This window comes from Hyla sarda, chromosome 9, assembly GCF_029499605.1.
Source record: "Hyla sarda isolate aHylSar1 chromosome 9, aHylSar1.hap1, whole genome shotgun sequence".
NCBI lineage: Eukaryota > Metazoa > Chordata > Amphibia > Anura > Hylidae > Hyla > Hyla sarda.
This window is the reverse complement of record NC_079197.1, coordinates 69,382,281-69,408,270: the sequence shown is the minus strand read 5'-3', so window position 1 is coordinate 69,408,270 and position 25,990 is coordinate 69,382,281. Positions and strand designations below refer to the sequence as shown.

At 37.9% G+C, this 25,990-nt stretch overlaps 1 protein-coding gene across 1 annotated transcript in view; it reads right to left on the bottom strand.

The window, feature by feature from the left end:
* Window positions 1-18,516: 18,516 nt before the first annotated feature.
* The window catches only part of LOC130291597 (gamma-aminobutyric acid receptor subunit beta-4-like), a 520,736-nt gene continuing 513,262 nt past the window's right edge, over window positions 18,517-25,990 (bottom strand). The window contains exon 9 of the mRNA XM_056540553.1: window positions 18,517-25,760. Within this exon, the coding sequence (XP_056396528.1) occupies window positions 25,392-25,760 (369 nt within the window). The 3' untranslated portion in view covers window positions 18,517-25,391. The remainder of the gene's footprint in view (window positions 25,761-25,990) is intronic.

The window sequence follows — 25,990 nt, the reverse complement described above, 5'->3', positions numbered from 1 at the left end:
GGCTTCCTAAATGCAACATGCCCGCCAAAAACCATTTCAGAAAAACGTACTCTCCAAAATCCCCTTGTAGCTCCTTCGCTTCTGAGCCCTCTACTGCGCCCGCCGAACAATTTACATAGACATATGAGGTATGTGCTTACTCGAGAGAAATTGGGCTACAAATATAGGTATACATTTTCTCCTTTTACCCCTTGTAAAAATTCAAAAATTGGGTCTACAAGAACATGCCAGTGTAAAAAATGAAGATTGTGAATTTTCTCCTTCACTTTGCTGCTATTCCTGTGAAACACCTAAAGGGTTAAAATGCTGACTGAATGTCATTTTGAATACTTTGGGGGGGGTGCAGATTTTATAATGGGTTCATTTGTGGGGTATTTCTAAGATGAAGACCCTTCAAATCCACTTCAAATCTGAACTGGTCCCTGAAAAATTGTGATTTTGGAAATTTTATGAAAAATTGAAATATTGCTGCTGAACTTTGAAGCCCTCTGGTGTCTTCCAAAAGTAAAAACTCATCAATTTTATGATGAAAACATAAAATAGACATATTGTTTATGTGAATAAAAAAAATTATTTGGAATATCCATTTTCCTTACAAGCAGAGAGCTTCAAAGTTAGAAAAATGCTAAATTTTAAATTTTTTCATCAAATTTTGGAATTTTTCTCCAAGAAACGATGCAAGTATCAACAAAATTTTACCAATAACATAAAGTAGAATATGTCATGAAAAAGCAATCTTGGAATCAGAATGATAGGTAAAAGCATGCCAGAGTTATTAATGTTTAAAGTGACAGTGGTCAGATGTTCAAAAAACGCTCTGGTTCTAAGGTGTAAAATGGCCTGGTCCTTAAGGGGTTAAGGGGTTAATCCATATGGACATGATAGTATGACTTAGTTGATGCAGATTTGTTGGCTGCACATTCATGATGCGAATGTCCCGTTCCACCACATCTATTGGATTCAGATCTAGTGACTGTGGAGGCTATTGTCATGAACTCATTGTCATGTTCAATAAACCAGTTTGAGATAATGTGAACTTTGTGATATGGTGCATTACTCTTCTTGAATCAACCATCAGAAGATGGGTACACTGTGGTCATAAATGGATGGACATGGTCAGATACAAAAAGGTAGGTCAGTTAGGTATGCTGTCTCATTTAAACAATGCTTAATTGGCACTAGGACACTTAAAGTGTGCCACACCATTATACCTCCAGCCTAAATAACTAAATCACAAATGTATACCAAATTCCCACCCTGTCATCTGTCTTAGCTGGAATAAAGACTTGTTAGACCAGGCAACAGTCTTTCATCGTAATTGGCACTAGGACACTTAAAGTGTGCCACACCATTATTCCTCCAGCCTAAATAACGAAATCACAAATGTATACCAAATTCCCACCCTGTCATCTGTCTTAGCTGGAATAAAGACTTGTTAGACCAGGCAACAGTCTTTCATCGTAATTGGCACTAGGACACTTAAAGTGTGCCACACCATTATTCCTCCAGCCTAAATAACGAAATCACAAATGTATACCAAATTCCCACCCTGTCATCTGTCGTAGCTGGAATAAAGACTTGTTAGACCAGGCAACAGTCTTTCATCGTTCAATTTTGGTGAACTTGTGCAAGGAGTGGAACCCGGTGTGGTCTTCTACTGCTGTAGCCCATCTGATTCAAGGTTCAATGTGTTGTGCCTTTAGAGATGGTATTCTGGATACCTTAATTGTAACATGTGGTTATCTAAAATACTGTTGCATGTCTGCCCATTTTCCTATGACCTCTGCCATCAGCAAGGCATTTCCATCAACACAACTGCCACTCACTGGTTATTTTCTCTTTTTCAGACCATTCTCTGTAAACCCTAGAGATGGTTGTGCTAGAAAATCATGATCAGCAGTTTCTGAAATACTCCGATGAGCCATCTGGCACCAACAACCATGACACATTCATAATTACTTAAATACCCTTTCTACCTCATTCTGATGATTGGTTTGAACATCAGTGAGTTGTCTTGTGTCCATCTACATACTATTAGCTATTTGTGTTCAAAAGCAATTGAACAGGTACCTAATAAAGAGGCCAGTGAGTGTAGTGAGTTGTTGCCTTTTTCTAGAGGTCCTTAATTAAGCATCAATGACTTACTTATGTACCTCTGGCTTACTTCAAAAGAATTGCTATGTCATGTGACTCAAAGGGTTTGTTGCTTCTGAAGCAGACGTTGTGCCAAATTGGGGTGCACAATCTTGTGCCTTACCAGATACAGCTGTGGGTCCAGAAAGTCCTTAGAAGTATCCAAGTGATGCATAAAGCACTCCCAACTTACTTCGAGTAGCAGCATAGATTCTAGTAATAGTAAGTCAGAGATGCATAAAGCATCACTAGCTTACTAATTAGTAGTGGAGCAGAGGACTCCTTCCAGATTTTTAAAAGAGCTTCTGCACCACTAAGAAAAATAAAGGGATACTCCGGCGCAAAACATCTTATCCCCTATCAAATGGATAGGGGATAAGATATTAGATCGTGGGGATCCTGTCACTGGGGACCCCCGAGATTGGCACCCCGTTCATCTGTGCATGGAGCGAGCTCCGCTTCGTGCCGGATGACTGGCAACTACAGCTGCGACACACACTTACTTAGCCTTCATGCCCCTCCCATTGACGTGAATGGAGGAGGCATGGTGTGAGGTCACAAACACGGGAGCTCCATGCTTCCGTGTTCAGGATGCCACTGCTGCCGGTTCGGAGATCACGGGGGTCCCCAGCGGCGGGACTCCGTGATCTAACATCTTATCTCCTATCCTTTTGATAGGGGATAAGATGTTTTGCACCAGAGTACCCCTTTAAGGCCTGAGATGCTGCACTAGCGCAATTGTACTGGCTCTGGCTATGTCTGTACACTATGATCTTGTACCTTTATAAGGGTGCAGATTTTATAGCTGCATACAACAAGGAGGTTATAAGAACCTGTAGCATGGTGTTGTGCAAGAGCTGTAACACTGACCCAGTAAGTGCCAGCTAGTGTACATAAATATAACAGGGAGGGACAAAGTCAGATAGTGATATAGAGTGTGAGATTTTAATAAATCAATTGGCCTCATACTTTTTCTATATGACATGTATGAAGAATGGAGCTGCCTACTGTAGAGAAAAGCAGTGCCACAACTTGCTGGCTACAATTATAAATTATCCACACATCGTACATACAGATTCACATAGCTGTTACCATTCATTACATTTTGACAATATTAAATCGAGAAAAAAAAAAGTATTTTTATTTGCACCAAAAAAGCCAGAGAAAAAAAATGTTTTTTTTTTCTTAAATTCTTTCTTTTTTTTTTTTTTTTATTATTATTTTATTGTTTAGGGAAAATAACACAAATAACCCCCAAACCCCCTCCCTCCCAAAAAAATAAGTAAATAAAAACATTTATAACCAATTTACAATTTGCAAATACATTAATATCTAACATACAGCGGAAAAATAATATGAAAAACCAAAAACAGACACCAGCTTAATCCCCCCACCCCTTACCCATGCCTTAAATACAAATCCCAGCCTTCATCTTCAAATGAACATGACATTTAGGAAGTAAAACTAAAAAACACAGTGAAAAATAAAATGTGTCCCCAGTAACTACAAGTTGGCATTGGCATGAAAATTATTTTTTTGTTAGTTTTCCTTTAAAAAATTTTTTATAGATTTTTTTTCATATTTAATACATTTTGTACAAAACTGTAGACTATTTTAAAGTTTTTTTCGGCTTTTCTCCAGTGTGATTTTTTTAAGTTCATTTTATGTTAAAACAGTTTTTGTAGCTTTTTTCTTATTTTTTTCTATTATGGGGAGTAACTGCTGGATGCTTGTTCAAAAGGCAGTTGATGAAAATTATTGCAGTGCAGTATATGGAATGGTCTTGGAAAGTAAGAGTTTCGATTTAGAAGAAATAAACATTGGCTTCTTTGCATTTAACATGCACATTTCATTGCAACAATTTTATATTTTCTGACACTTTAAAGTGTGATTTAAAGAATACAATTTTTAATATTAAAGAAAATATTTTTTTTGTGTCAGTAAAATAATCAATGAACGAGCAGGCCCCGTGTTAAGATTAAATGAATTTGGTTTTATGGTCAAAATAGGATCATCTAGTAGGCATTTTAGTCATCTTACAGAATAAAGAGTTAATAATGTTCACCAGCATGGTTATGATCAGTTCTATAGTTCTAACATGGACATTTTGAAACTGGAAAAAGGCATATTTTTAAGACTCCCAGGAGGCATAATACACTATATCAAGGGCACATATACCACAAAAAGTCTGCTATGGGGCTTGTGGTGTTATGGGCACATTCCAGGTTGTTCTTCTCCCAATTTTTTAATATGTGGAGAAAAGGTACTGCAAAGTTAGCACACAAGGAAGTAGAAAAAGACTTCCTATTGCATGTGTCAAACAGCTTTTTAAAGTAACTTAACTTTTATCTTTGCAATCTGACCCCAATTTCTTCTCTTTCTTCTTTTTGCTGTTTTATTTTTAGTTGTTACACATATCTTAATACGATATCTGCTGCATCCAGTAAAAAGCGAAATTAACAATAATGTTTTTCCATAATAAACAATATATTAGGTATATTCGTGTTTAGATCTTTTCTCTATATCCTTCAATAAAATATAGCCACACTGGCAAAAAGAAACTATGGGCAACTTTACAGTTTGTAACAAGAGACAGAGAGCTTATCAAGTATAGAAACATGCTGACAGGCTATCAAGACACAGTGAGACCAGGTGTTATATATTTTCTTTTATCCTGGTCTTCCAATGCAAATGTTGTGGTCCACACTTTGTCTAAAAATTATTTTGGATATTAGTGTTTGAGAGTATAGGCTCACAAATATTTCTATTTAGAAAGAGTCAAGATGATCAGCTTTGGGACTTCTAACTCAACATCCAACATTAGGATAGACACACTACCAGATATAGCAGATAGAATAAAGTAATGAGGGCAAAAAAAAAAAAAAGGAACATGTTGTTGTAAGACATCCATGAACTAGTGAGATTAGAACACAATCTGATCATGTCTTTCTTGAGTGGGTACTTAACTTTAGTAGACACAACCACAACTCCTACTGATTATACTACTACATCTGCTAATATTAAAGATGATGGTGGCAATACTTGTGAAGATACAATTGCTGCTAACATTATAATTATTTTTATATTATTATTAATAATAATAATAAATTACCTTAGATATAGGCAAGGGGCATACAAAGTGAGGTCATTACTGAACCATTTCTATCATAGACATATTTGTCCAGAGAAATATAATATTTTGTATAATTGCTTAAATTGAATTTTACATTTTTGTGCTGATTAATTTCTTAATGGATGTTTTTTTTTTTTTTTTTGTGGATGGAGGTCTATTTCCCTGGTTCATAACTTCAAATGATCTACCTAGACTTAAAACGAAATTATAAATTGATGGCTCTATGTTCCCTCCTCTAGAGAGTGCTGAAGAGCATATGGTATACTTGTTTATACAATTAGCATAATAATATGATAATATAAAAAAGCTAAACCCTCCTAGAGGTGCTAAACGTAAACAAATGAAAGTGATTTGTAACCCTGTATCAGAATATCAAACCACAAACCACTGTAAAAATATTTTGAATCTAATGAGTTTGAGAATGTGTAATTTTTTATTTAAATAATTTTAAATAAAATTGTGACTTAAGTGTTAAATATGATTCTTCTGTATTTAATATTTATATAACTTCAAAATACATACAGTATGCAATTTTATGATTTTGAATTTGGAACAGCAAAAATGAATCTCTCATTTGCACAATGTATATTGTAGGGTAAAATATTTAACTTACAAATATGAAATTTACTTCCGCTCTTTCCTAGTCTGACTATTTAAAATTATTTTGCCTCACACATAAAAACTTAAGGGACCATGTGCAAAAGCTAAGGTCTCAGTTATGCATGCAGTTAAAGGGGTACTCCGGTGAAAACTTTTTTTCTTTTAAATCAACTGGTGGCAGAAAGTTAAACATATTTGTAAATTACTTCTATTAAAAAATCTTAATCCTTCCTGTACTTATTAGCTGCTGAATGCTACAGAGGAAATTCTTTTCTTTTTGGAATGCTCTCTGATGACATCATGAGCACAATTCTCTCTACTGATGTTACTATAATAATGCTTTATTTATTGTTGTCCTTAGTGGGATTTTAACCCAAGTCCCCAGCACTGCAAGGCAGCAGTGCTAACCACTGAGCCACTGTGCTGCCCTTAGCATACATCTGCTATGCATCTGCTATGCATCTGCTATGCATGGTTGCTAAAATGGGCAGAGAGGTCAGCAGAGAGCACTGTGCTCGTGATGTCATCAGTATTCCAAAAAGAAAGGAATTCCCTCTGTAGTATTCAGCAGCTAATAAGTTCTGGAAGGATTAAGATTTTTTAATAGAAGTAATTTACAAATACGTTTAACTTTCTGCCACCAGTTGATTTAAAAGAAAAAAGGTTTTCACTGGAGTACCCCTTTAATACTGTCACTGGTAGGGAACATAACTTCTTTCCACTTCTATGTGTGTTACAATTGGGAAAAAAACATATTTTTTGTGAAAATCATGAAAGCCCAAAATTAGTTTTTCTTATGCTCAATTGTAATCAATGCTATAAAAATATTCAATATCATATCAAGATGTGCTAAAGGGATGGTCCCACTATAGAGAATAAGATCTATCATATAATTTTCTAATCAGTGGGGTTTTAACTCCTTGGACCCCTAAAACCTTTTCAATGAATTTCAGTGTAAATGCAGTAGAATGGCTTTGATTGGGATCTCAACAGTCCAACCCTCACGAATCAAAATGTTACAACATATCTTAGTGACATTCAAAAACATTTTAAGAGGGGAATGCCTCACATTTACTTGAAAATAAAATTGTAAAGGATTGGGGAAAAACTTGAAAATGTTATGTTGTTTCCACATGTTTTTTAATTTAAAGATGCTGTCCCCTAATGTGAAAAGCATTTTTAATGCTCTCTCCCCGGTGAGAAAAGTGACATAGGCCACATGTGCCACCGCATGTGTGGTGTTGCCAGCATGCAACAATTGCAATAGGCAGAGTAATAACTGGCTGTGAGCCACAAGGAAGCAAGCACTACAAGTACTTTTCATGTCAGGGGACAACCACTTCAAGTTTTATACCTCATTACTAATTATAACTATTGATTTGGCATAAAATAGGTACTTAAGTCAAAATAATTTGGCATAATTTAGGTACTTAAATCTAAATGTTTAAAACATGAAAATGAGATTGTTGTAGAGCAGTCCTTTTAATACATATTATTATTATCTAAATTATAAATAGTGTTACATGTCATTGGCATAAAAAAATGGATGAGCAGAGCAGCTAAAAAGCTTACAATACAAAGGGAATTCCTCAAGGCTTGCATGCCACTATGAAATCCATATTTTGTTCAAAAGTTTACTTTTCTGTGTAGTAAACATATATAAGCCTATTCTTTTAAAGGGCTGTGGCTCCAGTATAATTGGATATGTTTTAAGTGTTATGGATTTGTAGCCACATTTATTATTGGCAACTGTTTTAAAAGGGGCAGTTTTTTGTACAACTGCACTCAAAAGGTACTTAAAAAAGTCCTTAAATTCATCATACATTGCGCAACAATTTTATACATTTTAGCTTTTTTGTAAATTGGTACTTATGCCTTAAAAATAGTCTTTCTTATTTAGGATGAAGATGGAATTTCAGCATGTGTGAATGTGAAAACACTTCCCTATGTATTCTAAGAGTACAATGATATGGTTGGATCTTCTGTGAGTTTTCTGTAGGGTTAGTTGCAGTGAAAAATCCGCAGCAGACCCCATTGAAGTTTAAAAAATCTGAAGCGGAGAATGGACTAAACCCATAAAAAACTCACAGAAGATTTTCCCATGTGAATGTACCCTAAAGGGGTTTTATGCTAAAATATATTGAGCTTTTTAATAAGTCATCAGTTAGTGGTTACAAGAAGGAGTTCTAACCTGCACCAATCAGCCAAACAAATGTAAACAGCAGCCCTTGCATAAATATGAAACTCCTTAGTACTGCAGCTTAACCATATTCCTTTAAGGGCATCACTACCTTACCAGATACAGCCTGGTACAATATGCACAGTCTCAGGGGTTGGACCCTCACTGAGCAGACAGGATTGGCCAGAGGAAATGCTATCAATATATTCCCAGAGAAATACACTTTAATTGCTTTATGTAAACAAGATTGTCTTAATTTTAAGAACTGAATTTATTTGTGCAGTTCATAGAATTGTTATTATTATTTTTATTTTGGTTTTATGCACATCAGAAATTACTTTACACATTTAGTTTATGCAAAACTAAACTGGTCTAGAAAAAATTGCAGGTAGGGACAGCTATAGGTATCATGAAGTAAAATATTGTCACTAAATGGTCCCCTATTTTCTAAACATGTCAGTTTTAGCATCTTCCTCTCACTGTGTTGGATGAGAAATACAATTTGGAATATATCATTTGGGCAATTTTATAATTTTTGTTTTGCATACTGCAGATCTAAGATCCCAAATGCTCTGGGCTAGTATGTTGGATCACAACTAGTTGTAAAGTCTACTGCTTACTTCATATTCAATAACTTACACAAAAGATTAGCCATGCTTAAAGGGGTATTCCGCCCCTAGACATCTTATCCCCTATCCAAAGTATTAGGAATAAGATGTCTGATTGTGGGGGCTCACTGCTGGAAACACTCAGAACGCCGTGGTGCAGGCACAGAGATGGTGGGGGATCCCAGAGGCCAACTGATAATATGTCTAGTGGAACATGTCAGTTGTTTCATGCTGCCTTAACCACAGACACAGGTTTTCTCTGTACAACAGAAATTCAAGATTCAGGACCCATCAAAAGGATGAACATGTTCATTCTTTGGCATAATTCATAGATGCCACTGCAGGTAGAATCTCTGCCCAGAATATCTCCTGGTGAAGATTTAGCGCACCGTAACAAGAGAGCCTGTGTCTGGCTTACATTGCCTGTGGTTTGGGCAGCGTGAAACATTTGACAGGTTCTCTGTTAAATATGAATCAAATGTGTTTTAAACACTCACATTTCCTAAAGTAAAAAGGATAATTCTTAAGATTATACTTAAAAATAAGTTTAAGAATAGATGTAAAAGACTGTTATGGAGGATATCTGGTTAAAAAAAGGAAATGTAAATGTCTTATTATAGACTGTTAAGTTGATAGAAAAGAACCCTTTATTCAGGGCCTCCATCAGTTAGCTGAAGGGTTACTTAGTGTTGAGCGCGAATATTCGAATAGCGAATTTTTATTGTGAATATCAGCACTATATTTAGAATATAGCTAAATATATACGTTATGGCGAATATTCATTTTCTTTTTCACAGTACGCATCACAATGATGTGTTTCGCATAAATAAAAAGTGATCATCCCTTCCTGCTTCCAGCTTGTGGTCCAAAGAATGCGAATATGCAAAAATTTGTGAATATCGGCTTTTCCAGAGGACACTGATCCCTCCCTTCTTTTAGCTTGTGGGCCAATGAGAAGGATGCAAATACATTTATCAGAGGTTACCAACATCCCCATCAACCAATAGGAAAGTAGTTAGTTGAAAGATATAATTGCGCATGCGCATTTTGCAAATTTCATTATGAATTTCACATGGAAAAAAAAGTTAACGAATATGTGAAATTCGCGAATATGGGACAAATATTCGTCCATATATTCGCGAAATATCGCAAATTTTGAATATGACTTATGCCGCTCATCAATAGTTACAATTACAAAACATCCAACCTATTAATTTTAATGGGTATCGTGTCATCCCATCTGTGGTGGTGCTGCAGAATAAATATACACTTGGTGTTGGGTTTCCTCTATCACTGAAGGTTTAAACTGCAGAAAACTGTGTAGTTGGCTTAACTTTGGGGGTTGTCCAAGTTGAAAAACCACTTTAATGTTTAGAGTATTACTGACTAGCTGCTAAAAATACCCAAGGACCAGCCCTATGTGTGTGCGATTTGTTAAGTTGCATTGGATATATAATCTTTTATCGGAGGGCCTGGGAATCTGGAAATTCAAACTGCACCTATACTTGGTGCCCAACAAAATAAAAAGACAGTTGCACAGCTACATTAACTAGTTTAAGAAATACATGAATGATCTTTGCGTTCTATATGGAACAAAAAAACGGGAGACCTTTATGTAAGGTTACCAGTCAGATTAGGGCTCGCCATAAGTGACACCTTTTGTACGTCTAGAGATGAGAAAAATTATGGGTAAAAACTATGGATGTGGATAGGCCATCAATAGTTTTTTGCAATAAAAAACAGACCTATTTTCTTTTAAAGACCGCTCCCTGTCTGTCTCTACTTTGGGTTTAGTATTACAACTTGGCTCCATTCACTTTAATGGAACTGAGCTGCAGAACAACACCCAACCTGGAGACAGACAGGGAGCTGTATTTGAAAGAAATTATCTCTGTTTTTCGATTCCTGGATATCCCCTTTAAAGAGCATAATAATTAGAGATGAGCAGTTCGCTCAGTAATACGATTTGTCACAAACTTCTTGGCTCGGCATTTGCTGACTTTAGCCTACATAAATTAGTTCAGCTTTCAGGTGCTCCGGAGGGCTGGAAAAGGGGGATACAGTCAAAGGAGAGAGTCTCCTAGGACTGTATCAACCTTTTCCAGCACACCGGAGCACCTGAAAGCTGAACTAATTCATGCAGGCTAAAGTCAGAAACTGCCGAGCCGAGAAGTTCGTGACGAATCAAATCACTGTAAGTTCGCTCATCTCTAATAATAATGCTTAGAGGTTGACACAATAATAACTGTATTTATTTAACTCTGATTTTGGCTTCCATACTTTGAATTCTAAGTACATACATCATAACAACCCTGAAACTAACTAATACATGGAACACTATAAACACCCTAAAACATGTAACACAATCAATGAGAAATTATAAACCTGAAACCATAATCATAATTGAATGAAGTTTGATAGTGAGATTATGAGTTGATTATTGAGATTAATTTTGTACTATGTCCTTCAGACAGACAGTGTGTCTCTTATTTTTTTATATAAAGTAGTACTGCAGCCATAGACACATATCCCGTAAGTGTCTGATCGCGTGGGGTCCGACCGCTGGGACCCCCTGTAAACTCCTGTACGGGGACCCAGAATTACCGCGGCTCTGCGCGGCTAATGCGTGTGTCAGTGACCTCACTGATGTCGATGACATGCTCCCTCCATACAGCTCTATGGGAGAGGTGGAAGTGCACAAACGCTACATCTCCGCCTCTCTCATAGATATACATAGAGGGGGCGTGCTGGCCACAGCATTAGGCTGTGGCCATCATGCCTCCTGCACGGGAGAGCCGGGGCCCCATACAAGAGATTGTGGGGGTCTCAGAGTTTGGACTCCTCGCGAACAGACACTTATCCCCCCTGCAGATAGGGGATAAGTGTCTATGGCTGCAGATTGCCTTTAATGGCTTCTCAGTGTTGTATCTCAAATATGCAAGCATGGGGATTGACACAAGAGTGGTGTTTTTTTTTATCCCAAAAATGTTTTGTTCTAATTTCATACAGCCTTTTTAATAATTACTAGAAAAACTAAATTACTCAGATACCTTAACTTCAAAGCTCTTGCAAAATCTTCAAGAAAGGGAATGGACCAAAGGATAGGGGATAAGATGCCTGATCGCAGGGGTCCCACTGCTGGGGACCCCCGTGATCTTGCACGCTGCACCCCGTTTAAAATCAGTCCCTGGAGCGTGTTCGCTCCGGGTCTGATTACTGTCGATCATGGGGCCGGAGCGTGTGACGTCACAGCCCTGCCCACTCAATGCAAGCCTATGGGAGGTGGCGTGACAGCTGTCACGCCCCCTCCCACAGGCTTGCATTGAGGGGGCGGAGCGTAACATCACACGGGGGCAGAGCTGTGACATCACAATGCTCCGTCCCCATGATCGACAGTAATCAGACCCGGAGCAAACACGCTCCGGGGACTGATTCTAACGGGGTGCGGCGTGCAAGATAACGGAGGTCCCCAGTGGCAGGACCCCCGCGATCAGGCATCCTTTGGATAGGGGATAAGATGTCTAAGCGCCGGAGTACCCCTTTAATAATACAAAGGATTAAAAAGAAATGTGATAGCTTCTTCTTTCCAATGTCAACTTTTTTCTTATTGTGGAATAATTTTACACCACAGTTCTCTATGATATTTTGTTGCCATAGAATTTCCCTATAGAGGGCTATGAAAATATTACAGAAAAAAAAAAAATCCAATTGATTGGTTTCAGATGTAGAACGTCATAAAAAAAAAAAACATAATGTAAAAAGTTCCAGAAGAGGAACATACAGCCGATTTTGAGCATTTCATAATAATGGCAGATCCTTTACTATGTTACTATATTACATTTAATATAATCATGCATCTGTTATAGGGTACCATGGCACTATTTTATCTACAGAGTTTTTTTCCCTACCATATAGATTTTAGTGGATATTTATGAAAACCAAATTCATTTAATGATTATTAATGGTACTTATTCTGATTGGGTGACTGTAACTAGTGGGGTACCACATGGGTCAGTATTAATGACCTTGTAGAGGAGTTAAATAGTAAAGTAGCAATCTTTGCAGATGATACTAAACTCTGTAAAGCGGTAAACACAATAGAGGACAGGGCACTGTTACAAATGGATCTGGATAGGTTGGAGGCTTGGGCTGGGAAGTGGCAGATGAGGTTTAACACAGATAAATGTAAGGTAATGCACATGGGAAGGAAAAATTCGGCCTGGGAATGGGAGCACACTAGGGACGACTGACATGAAAAAGGACTTTGGAGTTTTAGTTAACAGTAAATCTAGCTGTATGGACCAGTGTCGTGCAGCTGCTGCCAAGGCAAATGAAATCATGGGGTGCATCAATAGGGGCATAGATGCCCATGACAAGGAAATAATTCTACCACTGTACAAATCACTAGTCAGACCACACATAGAATACTGTGTACAGTACTGGGCACCAGTGTACAAGAAAGATACAGTGGAGCTGGAGAGGGTTCAAAGACGGGCAACCAGGGTAATACGGAGAATGGTAGGACTACAGTACCCAGAAAGATTATCAGAATTAGGGTTATCTAGTTTAGAAAAAAAAAAGGCTTAGGGGAGACCTAATAACTATGTATAAATATATCAGGGGACCTTACAGAGATCTCTCCCATGATCTATTTATACCCAGGACTGTATCTATAACAAGGGGGCATACTCTCCGTTTAGAGGAAAGAAGGTTTCTACACTAGCACAGATGGGGGTTCTTTACTGTAAGAGCAGTGAGACTGTGAAATTCTCTCCCAGAGGAGGTGGTCATGGGGAACTCTGTAAGAGAATTTAAAAGGGGTCTGGATGCATTTTTGGAGAGTAAGAACATTGCTGGTTATGTATATTAGAATTATAGGGACAGAACGTTGATCCAGGGATTTATTCTGACTGCCATATTGGAGTTGGGAAGGAATTTTTACCTCTAGTATGAGGGTTTTTTGCCTTCCCCTGGATCAACTCAGTAGGGACTCATTAGGGATAAAAGTTGAACATGATAGACTCTGGTCATTTTTTCAACCGTCTGAACTATGTTACTATGTATGTTATGCTTTTCTATCTAAAAATGTGTTTAAGTCTAAGGGTAATCTTGAGAGTGGGAGGCTTGAAGCTGTAGTGTGCGTGTCTTTTATTTACCACATTTATAGGTGTATCTAAATATGTGTTTTCCTAACAGAGTAAACGTTCATTACATTCTAATTTATTATAAATATCTAGAATGGCAGATGACAGAGAATTTATGAGAAGTAAAATGCTGCTCTAAATAACACTTGATTTGTTCCATAACTTTTCCATAAATAATTTACTTAAAGAATACCTGCCACCAAGTAAAGAGGAATTATGCTCTTCCTTGTCTGTTCCTCTCTTTTTCCTGAGTCCCCCACACTTTTTCTTTTTTAATTTTGCCCATTATTTCTTGAGTTATGCCTTTATAAAGTCTGCTCACTGCATGTGAGTTTTTTCTGCTGCAGTCGGGGCGTTACCCAGCAGGCCTGATGTCACCTTAAACCTACCGAGTAACCTTCCCTGTTCTATGCTGTGCTCGGGAGTGCGCATAGAACAGGAAGCCAATCACGGCAGGCAGGCTGTGAGTCCCCTCCTGTCACAGCGCGAGGCACACAGAGTGTAGGGAGATTGGAGCTATCCTGCCTGCCGTGCACCGTGCTTAGCTAAATAAACAAATACCTAAAGAGAAAAAGACTGTAGCAGACTAGAGTATTGACAAAAATTCCATTATTACTAAGGCTGCTTTCACACTATGAAGTTCACCCATTAAGAAACGTACATTTGAAAAATTAAGTCAATGGGCTTTTTAGTTACCCGTTATTTTTTCCGATTACGGACGTTAGTTGTGACGGGAAAAATAACGTCACATGCACAAATTTTTCGCCCGTCACAAGAAACGGGTAAATTAACTGACGTTATTTTTAACAATGAAGTCTATGGCCGATGTATGTTAGAAAATAAACCTGTTAATGCCCATTATTATAACTGACTTTATTTTTACTGAGCATGCTCAGAAGAGGTGATATCAGCAAACTCCTGCAGTGCTGAAGGACTACTACTACTCGCATCATGGAACAGACTTGTTTCCATGATGGGAGTAGTAATTCCCTGGCTGCGGGAGTCTGTAGACAGCTGGGGAGGATACATTAGTGTTTGTACTACTACCCCCATCATGGAACAGAGTCTATTCCATGATGGGGGTTGTAGTACAGGGGCTGATGGATTGATCGCACCGGGTCTCACTTCTGAGACCCGATGCGATCCGAAGTTATTAAGCAGGGGAGCGGTCGGCAAGCAACCCTGCGATGTATCAGTGTGTTTTAACTTTCATTTTTGAATCCCCCGCAGGGAGCCCTGAATGGCCGATACTGAGAAGCCATTCAGGGCTCTCAGCGGGAGATCTAAAAATGAAAATTGTTAGTAGCAGGGGCCATATGTTTATTAAAAGGGCTGTGGGGGCAAGATATGTAGCCCTGCAGGGGGGGGGCAGACATATAGCCTAAATATTTAGCCCCCCAGCAGCGCATAAGATATGACCCCCGCCGGCTCATTAATAAATATATACCCCCCGACGGTGCATTAAATATATACCCCACCCGCTGCCGCATTAAATATATACCCCCCGCCAGCGCATTAAGTATATACCCCCCGCCAGCGCATTAAATATATACCCCTGCCGACATATTAAATATATATCCCCGCCAGCGCATGTAAAATGTAGCCTTGCGCTATATGTGAAAAGCATTCTAGCAGCAGCATCGGCCGCCCGATGTTGCTGATAGAAATACTTTTCATACATAGCGCAGTGCCTGCATATGTATATAGAAGCACTGTGGGGGGGCAGATAACCCTATATGTCTGCACCCCCCCCCCAGTGCTTCTATATACATATACCCCTGCCGCCATATGAATGAAAAGTTTTTCTATAAGGAGCGCATAGTGCCAGGAGACGGCTGCAGGCACTATGCGCTGCTGCTAATAGAAATACTTTTCATTCATAGCGCTGCAGGGGTATATGTATATGTATATAGAAGCGCTGGGGAGGGCAAACATATAGCGTTATCGGGCGGCCGATGCTGCTGCTAGAATGCTTTTCACATATAGCGCTGCAGTGGCATAGGTATGTATATAGAAGCGCTGCAAGGATACATTACACATGCGCTGGTGGGGGGTATATATTAAATGCGCCAGTGGGGGGTATAAATTTAATGTGCTGGCGGGAGTATATATTTAATGCGCCGGCGGGGGTCATATCTAATGCACTGCTGGGGGGGGGGGTAGAAATATAGGCTATATGTTTTCCTCCCCCCCTACAGCACTATATATCTTGCCCCCACAGCGCTTTTAATATACATATGGTCCCCTGCTACTCACAATTTTAATTTTTAAATCTACCGCTGAGAGCCCTGAATGGCTCCTCAGTCTGGGCCATGCAGGGCTCCCCACGAGGGATTTAAAAAAGAAAATTAAAACACACTGATACATCGCAGGGTTGCTGAGCATGCCGCCTGCTCCCCTGCTTAATCCCTTAAGGACCAAGCGGTTCTCTGTTTTTGCACTTTCGTTTTTTCCTCCTTACCTTTTAAAAATCATAACCCTTTCAATTTTGCACCTAAAATCCATATAATGGCTTATTTTTTGCGCCACCAATTCTACTTTGTAATGACATCAGTCATTTACCCAAAAATCTACGGCAAAACAGAAAAAAAATCATTGTGCGACAAAATTGAAGAAAAAACACAATTTAGTAAATTTTGGGGGCTTCTGTTTCTACGCCGTGCATTTTTTGGTAAAAATGACACTTTATCTTTATTCTGTAGGTCCATACGATTAAAATGATACCCTACTTATATAGGTTGGATTTTGTCGTACTTTTGGAAAAAATCATAACTACATGCAGGAAAATTAATACATTTAAAATGGTCCTCTTCTGACCCCTATAACTTTTTTTTTTCTTCTGCGTACAGGATGGTTTGAGGGCTAATTTTTTGCGCCATGATCTGAAGTGTTAAATGCTACTATTTTTGTTTTGATCAGACCTTTTGATCGCATTTTATTTCTTTTTTTATAGTATGAAAAGTGACCAAAAATACGCTATTTTGAATCCGTACATCATTGACCATGCGGTCTAATTTACGATATATTTTTATAGTTCGGACATTTACGCACATGGCGATAACACATATGTTTATTTTTATTATGTTTATATATTTTTTAGATGGAATTTGGGAAAAGGGGGGTGATTTAAACTTTTAATAAGGAAGGGGTTAATGTGTGTGTGTTTCAACTTTTTTTTACTTTTTTTTTTTTTACATTTTTAGTCCTCTTAGGGGACTTTTAGGAGGAATTATTGGATTCCTCAATCAGATCACTATGGTTGTATAGAACCATAGTGATCTGTGTGCTCTGCGCTCGAATGATAAAGCCTGGCCCTGCCAGGCTGTATCATTCAGAGAGCTGGAGCCGGCAGTGAAGGAGAGGTAAGCCCTCAGGCTTCCTCAGTAGTGGATCGCCCCCCCCCGCAATCGCACTGTGGGGGGCGATCCAGCCCACTGGACCACCAGGGACTGAATACAGGCACCTTTAGACGCCGCTGTCAACTTTGACAGCGGCGATCTAAAGGGTTAATAGCCGGCCGCATGTCTCGAGTCGGGAGCCCGCGTCATACCCCGGTAACGGCCATTGGACGAGCATAGACGTCCATGGTCATTATCAGGTTAATAACTTCAGATCGCATCGGGTCTCAGAAGGGAAACCCAGTGCGATCAATCCCTCAGCCCCTGTACTACAACCCCCATCATGGAACAGACTCTGTTCCATGATGGGGGTTGTAGTACAAACACTAATGTAGCCTCCCCAGCTGTCTGCAGACTCCCGCAGCCAGGGAATTACTACTCCCATCATGGAAATAAGTCTGTTCCATGATGGGAGTAGTAGTAGTCCCGGCTGTGGGAGTCTGTAGGCAGAGGTGTTCGGCCATACATGAGGGGTAACAGGTCTTAACGGATGAATAATTATTAAACGTTATTAAACGTCCATTTTTTACACAGAAAACAGACGTTTAATAACGGGTGAACTTCATAGTGTGAAAGCAGCCTACAACACTATTTAAAATACATACATGACACAGAGGAATGACTTCTGACAAGGACATCTCCTGGCAAAAGTGCATAAGAGTGCTATAATGGCAAAATGCCATATACTAAATATGCATACAGTATATGAGGTGGATATATGCATACAAAACAATGCACACCACGTGTAAAGTATACAACATCAAAAGGAGAAAAAAATATATATATGTATATATAGCAGCAATATGTAAAGGTTTAATACACATTCAAAAATATACTAAAAGTGCAAAAATACAAAGGTGCAAACTGAATCAGTACCCACATGTAGCCGGGCAAGTAACGGCCAGGGGACGTCCATCCCTACGATCGTTTCGGACTATGTCCTTCTTCCGGAAGGACGCAATCCGAAATGATAGTAGGGGTGGACGTCCCCTGGCAACGACTATTACTTGCTCTGCTACATGTGGGTACTGCTCCAGTGTGCACCTTTGTATTTTTGTACTTTTAGTATATTTCTGGATGTGTATTACACCTTTACATATTGCTGCTTTATATATCATTTTTTCTCCTTTTGATGTTGTATACTTTACACATGGTGTGCATTGTTTTGTATGCATATACCCACCACATATGCTGTATATATATTTAGTATATGGCATTTTGCCATTATAGCACTCTTATGCACTTTTGCCAGGAGACGCCCTTGTCAGAAGTCATTCCTCTGTGTCATGAATGTATTTTAAATTGTGTTTTAGTAATAAAGGAATTTTTGTCATTACTCTAGTCTGCTACAGTCTTTTTCTCTTTAGGTATTTGTTAGTTTTGCTGTATTGGCAGACAGCATACGGTCCTATTATTTAGACCTTGGCAGTACATGGCGGTGTTCTGGCATGTTATGAGAAATTTCCCTCTCCCTAAGTCTTAGGTTTTTTTTGTCTGTGTCATTGGTCTTGATTAGCTAAATAAGCACAGCATCTGTAATATGCACTGAGCTGCAGTGAACGCTGATGGCCAGGCAGCTTATCTGAGGGGCGGGGACAAGAGGCAGGGGGGCATTGATTATGTCTGTGTTCTGAAAGATATGCAGAGCCGTGCTCATGTCCCACCCCACCAGCACTTCCAGAGTTCAGACTTGTGCCAGTCCGGCACAAGTCCGTAGGGTTATGCAGGGCCTGCTGAACGCTACAGAACAGACCCCTAGTGGCCACTTTTTCACAGGTAAAAAAAACTGATGGAATGATTGATTTTTTATATATGAAGATATATGGCAAATAGGCATAACATTACATAGGGAATAACATAGCAAAAGTTTTACTTGAAGACAGGTACTCTTTAAAGTCCTTCTGTGAACATTAACGGGGCAACTTAGTAATATGCCCTTTTTTTAATCATAAAAAGTCATACATTTTGTGCAATCTCTGTTTTTACAGCATGCTCGCCACTTTTTATAAAGTGAGCGGGTGGTCTGAAAAATTTACTATAATTCACACAAGAAAACTAGCTTCTAGCTGGAATGGATTTTAGTCGGTGACACATAGAAAGCCATAGATGTGACAAATTTATTAAGAGGCATCTGTATCTTAGGGTACAAATACACTAGTAATATCAGGTTGCATTGCAGTTTTTAATACAATGCAATTACTATTTAAAATTGACATTCTGCAGGGACAAACTACAATGCAACTGTAAGACATCCCAATCATGCATGTTTGACCCTTATTAACTAGTAACTAGTAGCAACTTACTCTAGCACACATTTGCCTGGTGTGTAAAATGCTGGTCTTTGGTAAATTTGTCTCTCAAAATCTTTTCTATATTTTTGTTAGCTTTATATTTATTGTGGCCAATGTTTAGATTTGATTAATTAAATGTCTCTGAATAACATGTAGTTAAATGAAAAAATCTAGATATCTACAGTCACTACTAGGCGGAGCATAACAACTTGCTGCATATGTTTATGCATTGAAATCACTCATCAAATAGTGACTTAAAACAAACACAGTTGCATAAAAGGAGACTGATAATGCAAACAACTCCTGTGCTGCAATTTATATGTACAGTTTAGTAATGTGCTTATGTACAGTGATGCCTATACAGGGCAGGTCTTGTAGGGCAAACTAGAAATATCATGTAGTCTTTAGTTTGTAACTTTTTTTTATGTAGGGGACACAGCACTGCAACACTGAAGAAAGGGTTTTACTACACAATTATATATTATATTCTGGTGCTTCTATTGGAATTCACTACTCATGGTATGTAAAAGGCAAGTAAAATAGAGTGAACACACTTCCCTGTGGAAAAAGTGCTGCTAATGTGTTGTGTTCACAGTCTCCCCGTCTTTTTATTTAATATATCTATCAATATATATGTATATATATATATATATATATATATATATATATATATATATATATGTGTGTGTGTGTGTGTGTGTGTGTGTGTGTGTGTATGTATGTATATTAAAGAGGTCAGTTCAGTCATTGAATCTTACTTTTAAACAATAAATATATACATTTACTGTACAGTAAATATACCAGAGAGGGGAATGTCAAAAACATAAAGGTCCTAACAAAAGTCACATGTGACAATCAAATATACATAACCCTACTAATTGTGACTATTTGTGAACTCCTGACTATGGTTGGAGGGATCTTTTTGCCTTATTTAATGCATCTGTTTACGTACTTTAGGTTTTCCAAAGCTACAGAACTATTGCAGAAGAGGGCAATGTGTAAAATTTGATTTTGTTTCTATATCTCTTTTAGACGATGATATGGTTTTGAAAAATGTATAAACTGATCTTAATAAGAAGTAGTAACTGATATGGAAGGATACTATATATGAATGAAAAAAAATAGCTTTTTCTGTATAATGGTTTATAGAATCAAATTGATTGGCAAAAATGATTTTACCTAAAGCTAGGTTTATTATGTCCAGGCATAATCGTTGTCAGGACCAAATAAAACATAGGCCTTAAATATGTCATCATATGTCTGCATATGTCAGTATGAACAAAAAAAAGTCTTAAAGTATGTTTGTCTTTAAACCAAAGTCCACTATGCTTTTCAACATCATTTAGGCAATATAAAATGAAAATAATACACTTGGAGCATACATCTGGCAAATTAGAGGTAAATGCCTAATATACAGGTAAAACATAGTGTGAACATGGCTACTACCTTTTCAAACTGTATTTTGCACAGTTAATTATTTTTAAAGTGGATTGTGGTTTAATGTAGGCATTCTCATAAAGAATATGTTATCATCACAGCAAATTGTTTTTTTTACTAGCAAAAGATGATCTTCATGGGAGTTTTTAATTAAACTATCCAAGATGGGAAAATAATTAAGCTATGTCCTTCTTTAAAGGGAAAATGAAGTCTGTAAGAGGGGTTTTCATTGTGAAGCCAACAACAGTGTTGGTTTAAAACACATTAACATTATTACCATTGTTGAGTTAATGGCCGAATGCATGAAAATCTACTTGTAATATGCCATTAAGCAAGAAGTGTACATTTGGTGGTCCTGATTGCTGCAAGTGCCCACTTCCTTCCCTATTTTACTCCAATGGGTCCTCCATTCTTTTGATTCACACCCCCTAGGCTATCTAATGCAGTAGATCCAAAAAAGATAAACTGCACAGAGTGACCTTAGACAGCTTAGGGGCTGTCAATCAAATAAAACAGAGAAAAAGGGGGGAGAGGACTGCACCCTTATCCAGGGTACCAATGTCCCAAACAGGGACAGGGAGAGCGACGTATCTATAAAATGGCTGCTCACCAGATATGAGTGGAAACAGGCATATCACCTCTTAGAGTTACTTAGCATAAAGGCAGAAGCGAACTGCACAGCCCAGCGTCCAACAGGAGAGGATAAGATCTTCACCCGTACAATCAAGAAGGATCAGAGAGAGAAAAATGGAACCTTTGTCTGGGCGCTGTTTGCCTATCCGGGGTAATCAGACACAATTGTGCAGGGAGAAAAAGTGCCAGAAGGCACTATATTTATTAAACGAACTTCCAATAACGCGTTTTGGAGGGTATCTCCTCCTTCAGGAGGGACAGCGCCCAGACAAAGGTTCCATTTTTCTTTCTCTGATCCAATCAAATAAAAGAGGAAGGTACAAGGCTATGATTGGGGAGAAAAGGGAAGGATTGGGCCCTTGTGGTGATTGGGCCTGCCCAGTGAAAACTTGGAGCTCATAAGCATATTACAAAAAAAGTAGATTTTGTGTTACCAAAAGTCATACTTCAGTTCAACAAAACTATTAATGTTACATTTTAGTTGTTTTAACAGTGAAAAGCCCTTTTATACTTGCTTTAAAAAATCACGAAAATAAGAAAAATGCTCTTCATGTATTACTATTATTATTAATAATAAATAATAATAAGGTATATTGATTTCTTTAAATGTAGATATATAATATAACTTAAAATGTATTAAAAGACTGATGAAGATGACATGTTAGCTCAGGTACACTGTATGTGAAGTAACTTTAATCTAAGATGATGTTCCCATCTATGCTGGAGGCTCAGCTGCAGACAGTCTGTTACACAACAGACACCAATGATCTTGGCTTTAATGGGGTCTATTGGATTTTCGTCTGGTGACCATTTATTAAGCAAGACTTTGCAGTGTTTTTTTGTTCAGTCAAATCCTGTTAACAAAATCGAATCTGGGACGAAGCCCACCAAATGGAGCTCCAATGCAGATATAAACCTAGCCGTAGATCTCAGTTAGGAAGGAATATGCTACTCAATTTAAATCATCTGCATTCTGGACATAGACCCTCCCCCCATACTTTTACTTACCGAAACTTAATGGAACATAGAGGACTACTGTATAGTGCCATGAGATTCAACAGAATGAAAGGGGGTTCGGGTGTTACATCTAGAATACAGACAGTCAAGTACAGACATACTAGGCCGACTCTGACTGAGTTCTGAGGAAGGCTGAAACCATCAAGTAGTGTTCTTACTATGCAAATCCATATTGTACTACTTAACAAGACAAAACATTTTGATATACTGTAAACTTCACAAAAGTTTCCTTATGTAAGTGTCCCTCAAAATATCTTTTAACCCTTAATGGCTTATAAAAATGCTTCAGGTCTATCTTTCTGTGATTATAGGGCTTTTTTTTTTCACTGGGAGATACCCTTCACCTATAGATGTATGGATGGATAGATGTGGACCCAAAATAAAATCTATATGGGAGAACTGATATAATGCATTTAACCATAGTTTGTGTTTTAGTGCAGCATGTAGAATTTATTTAAAATCTATAGAAGATAGTGTTACTTTTTAAAGAATATCTTCTACAGTTTTCATTGCAAAAATGTAATCAGTGAGGCCCTTGGAAAACTTTAGAACCACTGTGGCTTATTTCACTTTTACCAGCTGTTCTAGAAAATACATGCTTCAGAGTGGTTATGACTTCATTGGGTAATTCAACTTGAGCCATGCATAACAGTAAAATAATTGCAAAAATATTGAGACCAGAAGAAACGTTAAATTTGCCTGCAAGATCCTAAAACAAAATCTTCCATAAAGAAAGTCTGCAAGAGTAGGAACGATACATAATATTGTATTTTACATGTCAACAAACATGTTTTATGACAAAAGATTTTGTGACAAATTAAGATACTCTAATAAAACGGTTTTCTGTTTGCTGTTCATAGACAATTCAAAGCAGAATCTTTGCTCCACATGACAAAAAAAGTTTCACAGAAGATATGAAAAAGAGATTTGTTGTTCTTGATATGGCACAATTAGTTTGCCCCACAATGGACCTAGTTTCACCTTTATGCAAAGACCCCTATATGATTTTAAAAGCTTCATGAGCATATCCTCTTCTAAGTCCTTATACCTATGAAAAACTGATAGATATGAAATACTCTAGTATAATATACCACTAACATTCAAGTTTTTTTTAGGCATGGCTCCTTATTTTAACTTCTTGAGACAGTGCTATTTGGAGGGATAGCCTCACAGTTTTAATACTATTTATAAAAGTTCTATTTCTTTAGTAGTTTTGGCACTGCTCATGTCCCTGAGCCAGTGGGGGTCATTTATTAAACTGAGCAATGCAGAAACAGAAATAGGCCTCTTCCTCCCATAATATTAATATAAATGTCACATCACCATACTGTATTAAATGTTCCAATACAAAACCTTCAAGCTTTTGGTGATGAAATCTGCAGGCCTTCGGGGCATCAATTTTCTGACAAATGCTTCAAAGCCATGCGCCCTGAGAAGCCATGCCCCCTTTCAACAATAAGCTCAAAGATGCACCAATTGCAAAATAGAGAATAAACATATTTACAATAATAAACCTGTTGCACCTTGTATCCAACATATTTTGCATCACATTACTGGCATAGATTTAATAAATGGCCCCCAGTATATATGTCACTTGGCACTTCATTTGTTTGTGAATACATGTATTTTAGTATATACTAGAACTTACCTAACTATCAATTAAATTCTAGAGAAATCAGGGGTCATTTAGCATAGAAACTTACATAGCAGCCAATATTCTTAGCACATTTTATAGTTAATATGTTTGAAACAGGCATGTGTGTCGTGGGCCTATGCTTTCCTGTGCACATTAAAACATGAGTATGATCATTTTCTGTTCATAATTCACACAACACTATACAACATTTATATTTTTGGCAGGGAGTTCTCACAACAGGTCCAGAACCATAAAATAGTTGCGTAACACTTAGGCATCATTTTTGGCACTCTTGGTCCATCTGATAGATCTTCAGTAATGACTTAATGTATAAACATACTTTTTTATCAGATACAGTTTGGCCTCATTTAGGTTCTTCTAATACTCTGATAATTTCTAATACTAAATAATAGTAACTTGCACATTTAACTTTAAACTATTTTTTTTAGAAACAATTTTTTTTATCAAATACTGTAAACATTGAATTAAAATGTGCAATATTCACTTCTTTTCATAATTCCTTTTTATGACAGTGTTGTAGTCCAGAACCATTTACTTTTTAGCTTTGCCATTCTCTTTTATTGAGAAATATGTTTGGCTTTTTCCTCCTAAACCATTTAAAAATAAGTATTTTTAGTCAAAGTGCTCAATAGGAGCAGTTAGGTGCAGCTCAAGTTAGCAATTGGAGATATTCTGTTCTACAGAGTTGTTGTCTGCATGCATGTACAAACTTTTCTGTGCCTTTATAGCCTCACAATATATAGCAAAATGAAGTTAAAACTGCATAAGAGAGAAAACAATTACCGGTATTCTCATTCTAACCCTGTACTACCTTTACATTCCCCTTGTTGGAAATGCCTTGCTTATAATTTTTTTTTTTTGTTACCTTAATTATCTAAGTCCCAAGAAAAAAAGGTTTCTTCATTATAACATCCATTATGATGCACAGTACCCAGCCTTAATCAATTACCAGGCAAAAAATAAATAAATTGGAAATTTGGTGAAAAAAATGTGTGACAAAAAGTGCAATTCTTCCCCCTCTTCAAAATCTTCAGCTTCTGCTTCTTTCTCTGGGCCAAATATCAAACTGTGAAGCAAGAGAGGGTGAGAGACTTAGGTGAAGCTTGTGTCCTGTGGTAGGAAGGGTGTGCACAGCTTAGGGTGAAGGGTAATGGAGATTCTTCAGTTGACATAGTACATCCAGTAAACCAAGTTAAAAAATCCAAAAGTGATGGGGAAAATGATTCTGGACCATTTGTCGATGGTACTGACATCTGTAAGGTCTGGGATCTTAAGCTTTAACTTAGAGGAACGTCGCCGAAGGCGGCAGTTGGCACGTCCACGTGTGGCTGTTAGGGGAACATGACGCTCCAGCGGAGTGTGACCAAAACTGTCCCCTCTTGATGTAAGCTGTTTGCGGAACTGGATCCCTGAGGTGTCATATGACAGGACGGAGTTCCGGGAATCACCAATGCTACTTCCCATCTCAGCTGACATCAACTCACTGCTCATGTCAAGAGTGCTGAGAAGAATGTTTCCATAAGGATCAACCTGGGATAGAAAAACAAACATCACTACTATTGGCAACAATATACTCAAGAATACAGATTCTGAAGGTCTTCCACCTTCTTCACAGTTTTTCTTCACTTGAATGAAGCTGTGCTGCAGTTTCCGGCACAGTGAGTTCATAGGAACACCACTGTGCAGGGAAAAAGCTAACGTTCCCCCCATGGATTGTAATGTTATAGCATCTCCTAGTAATAACACAATAAAAGGAATAT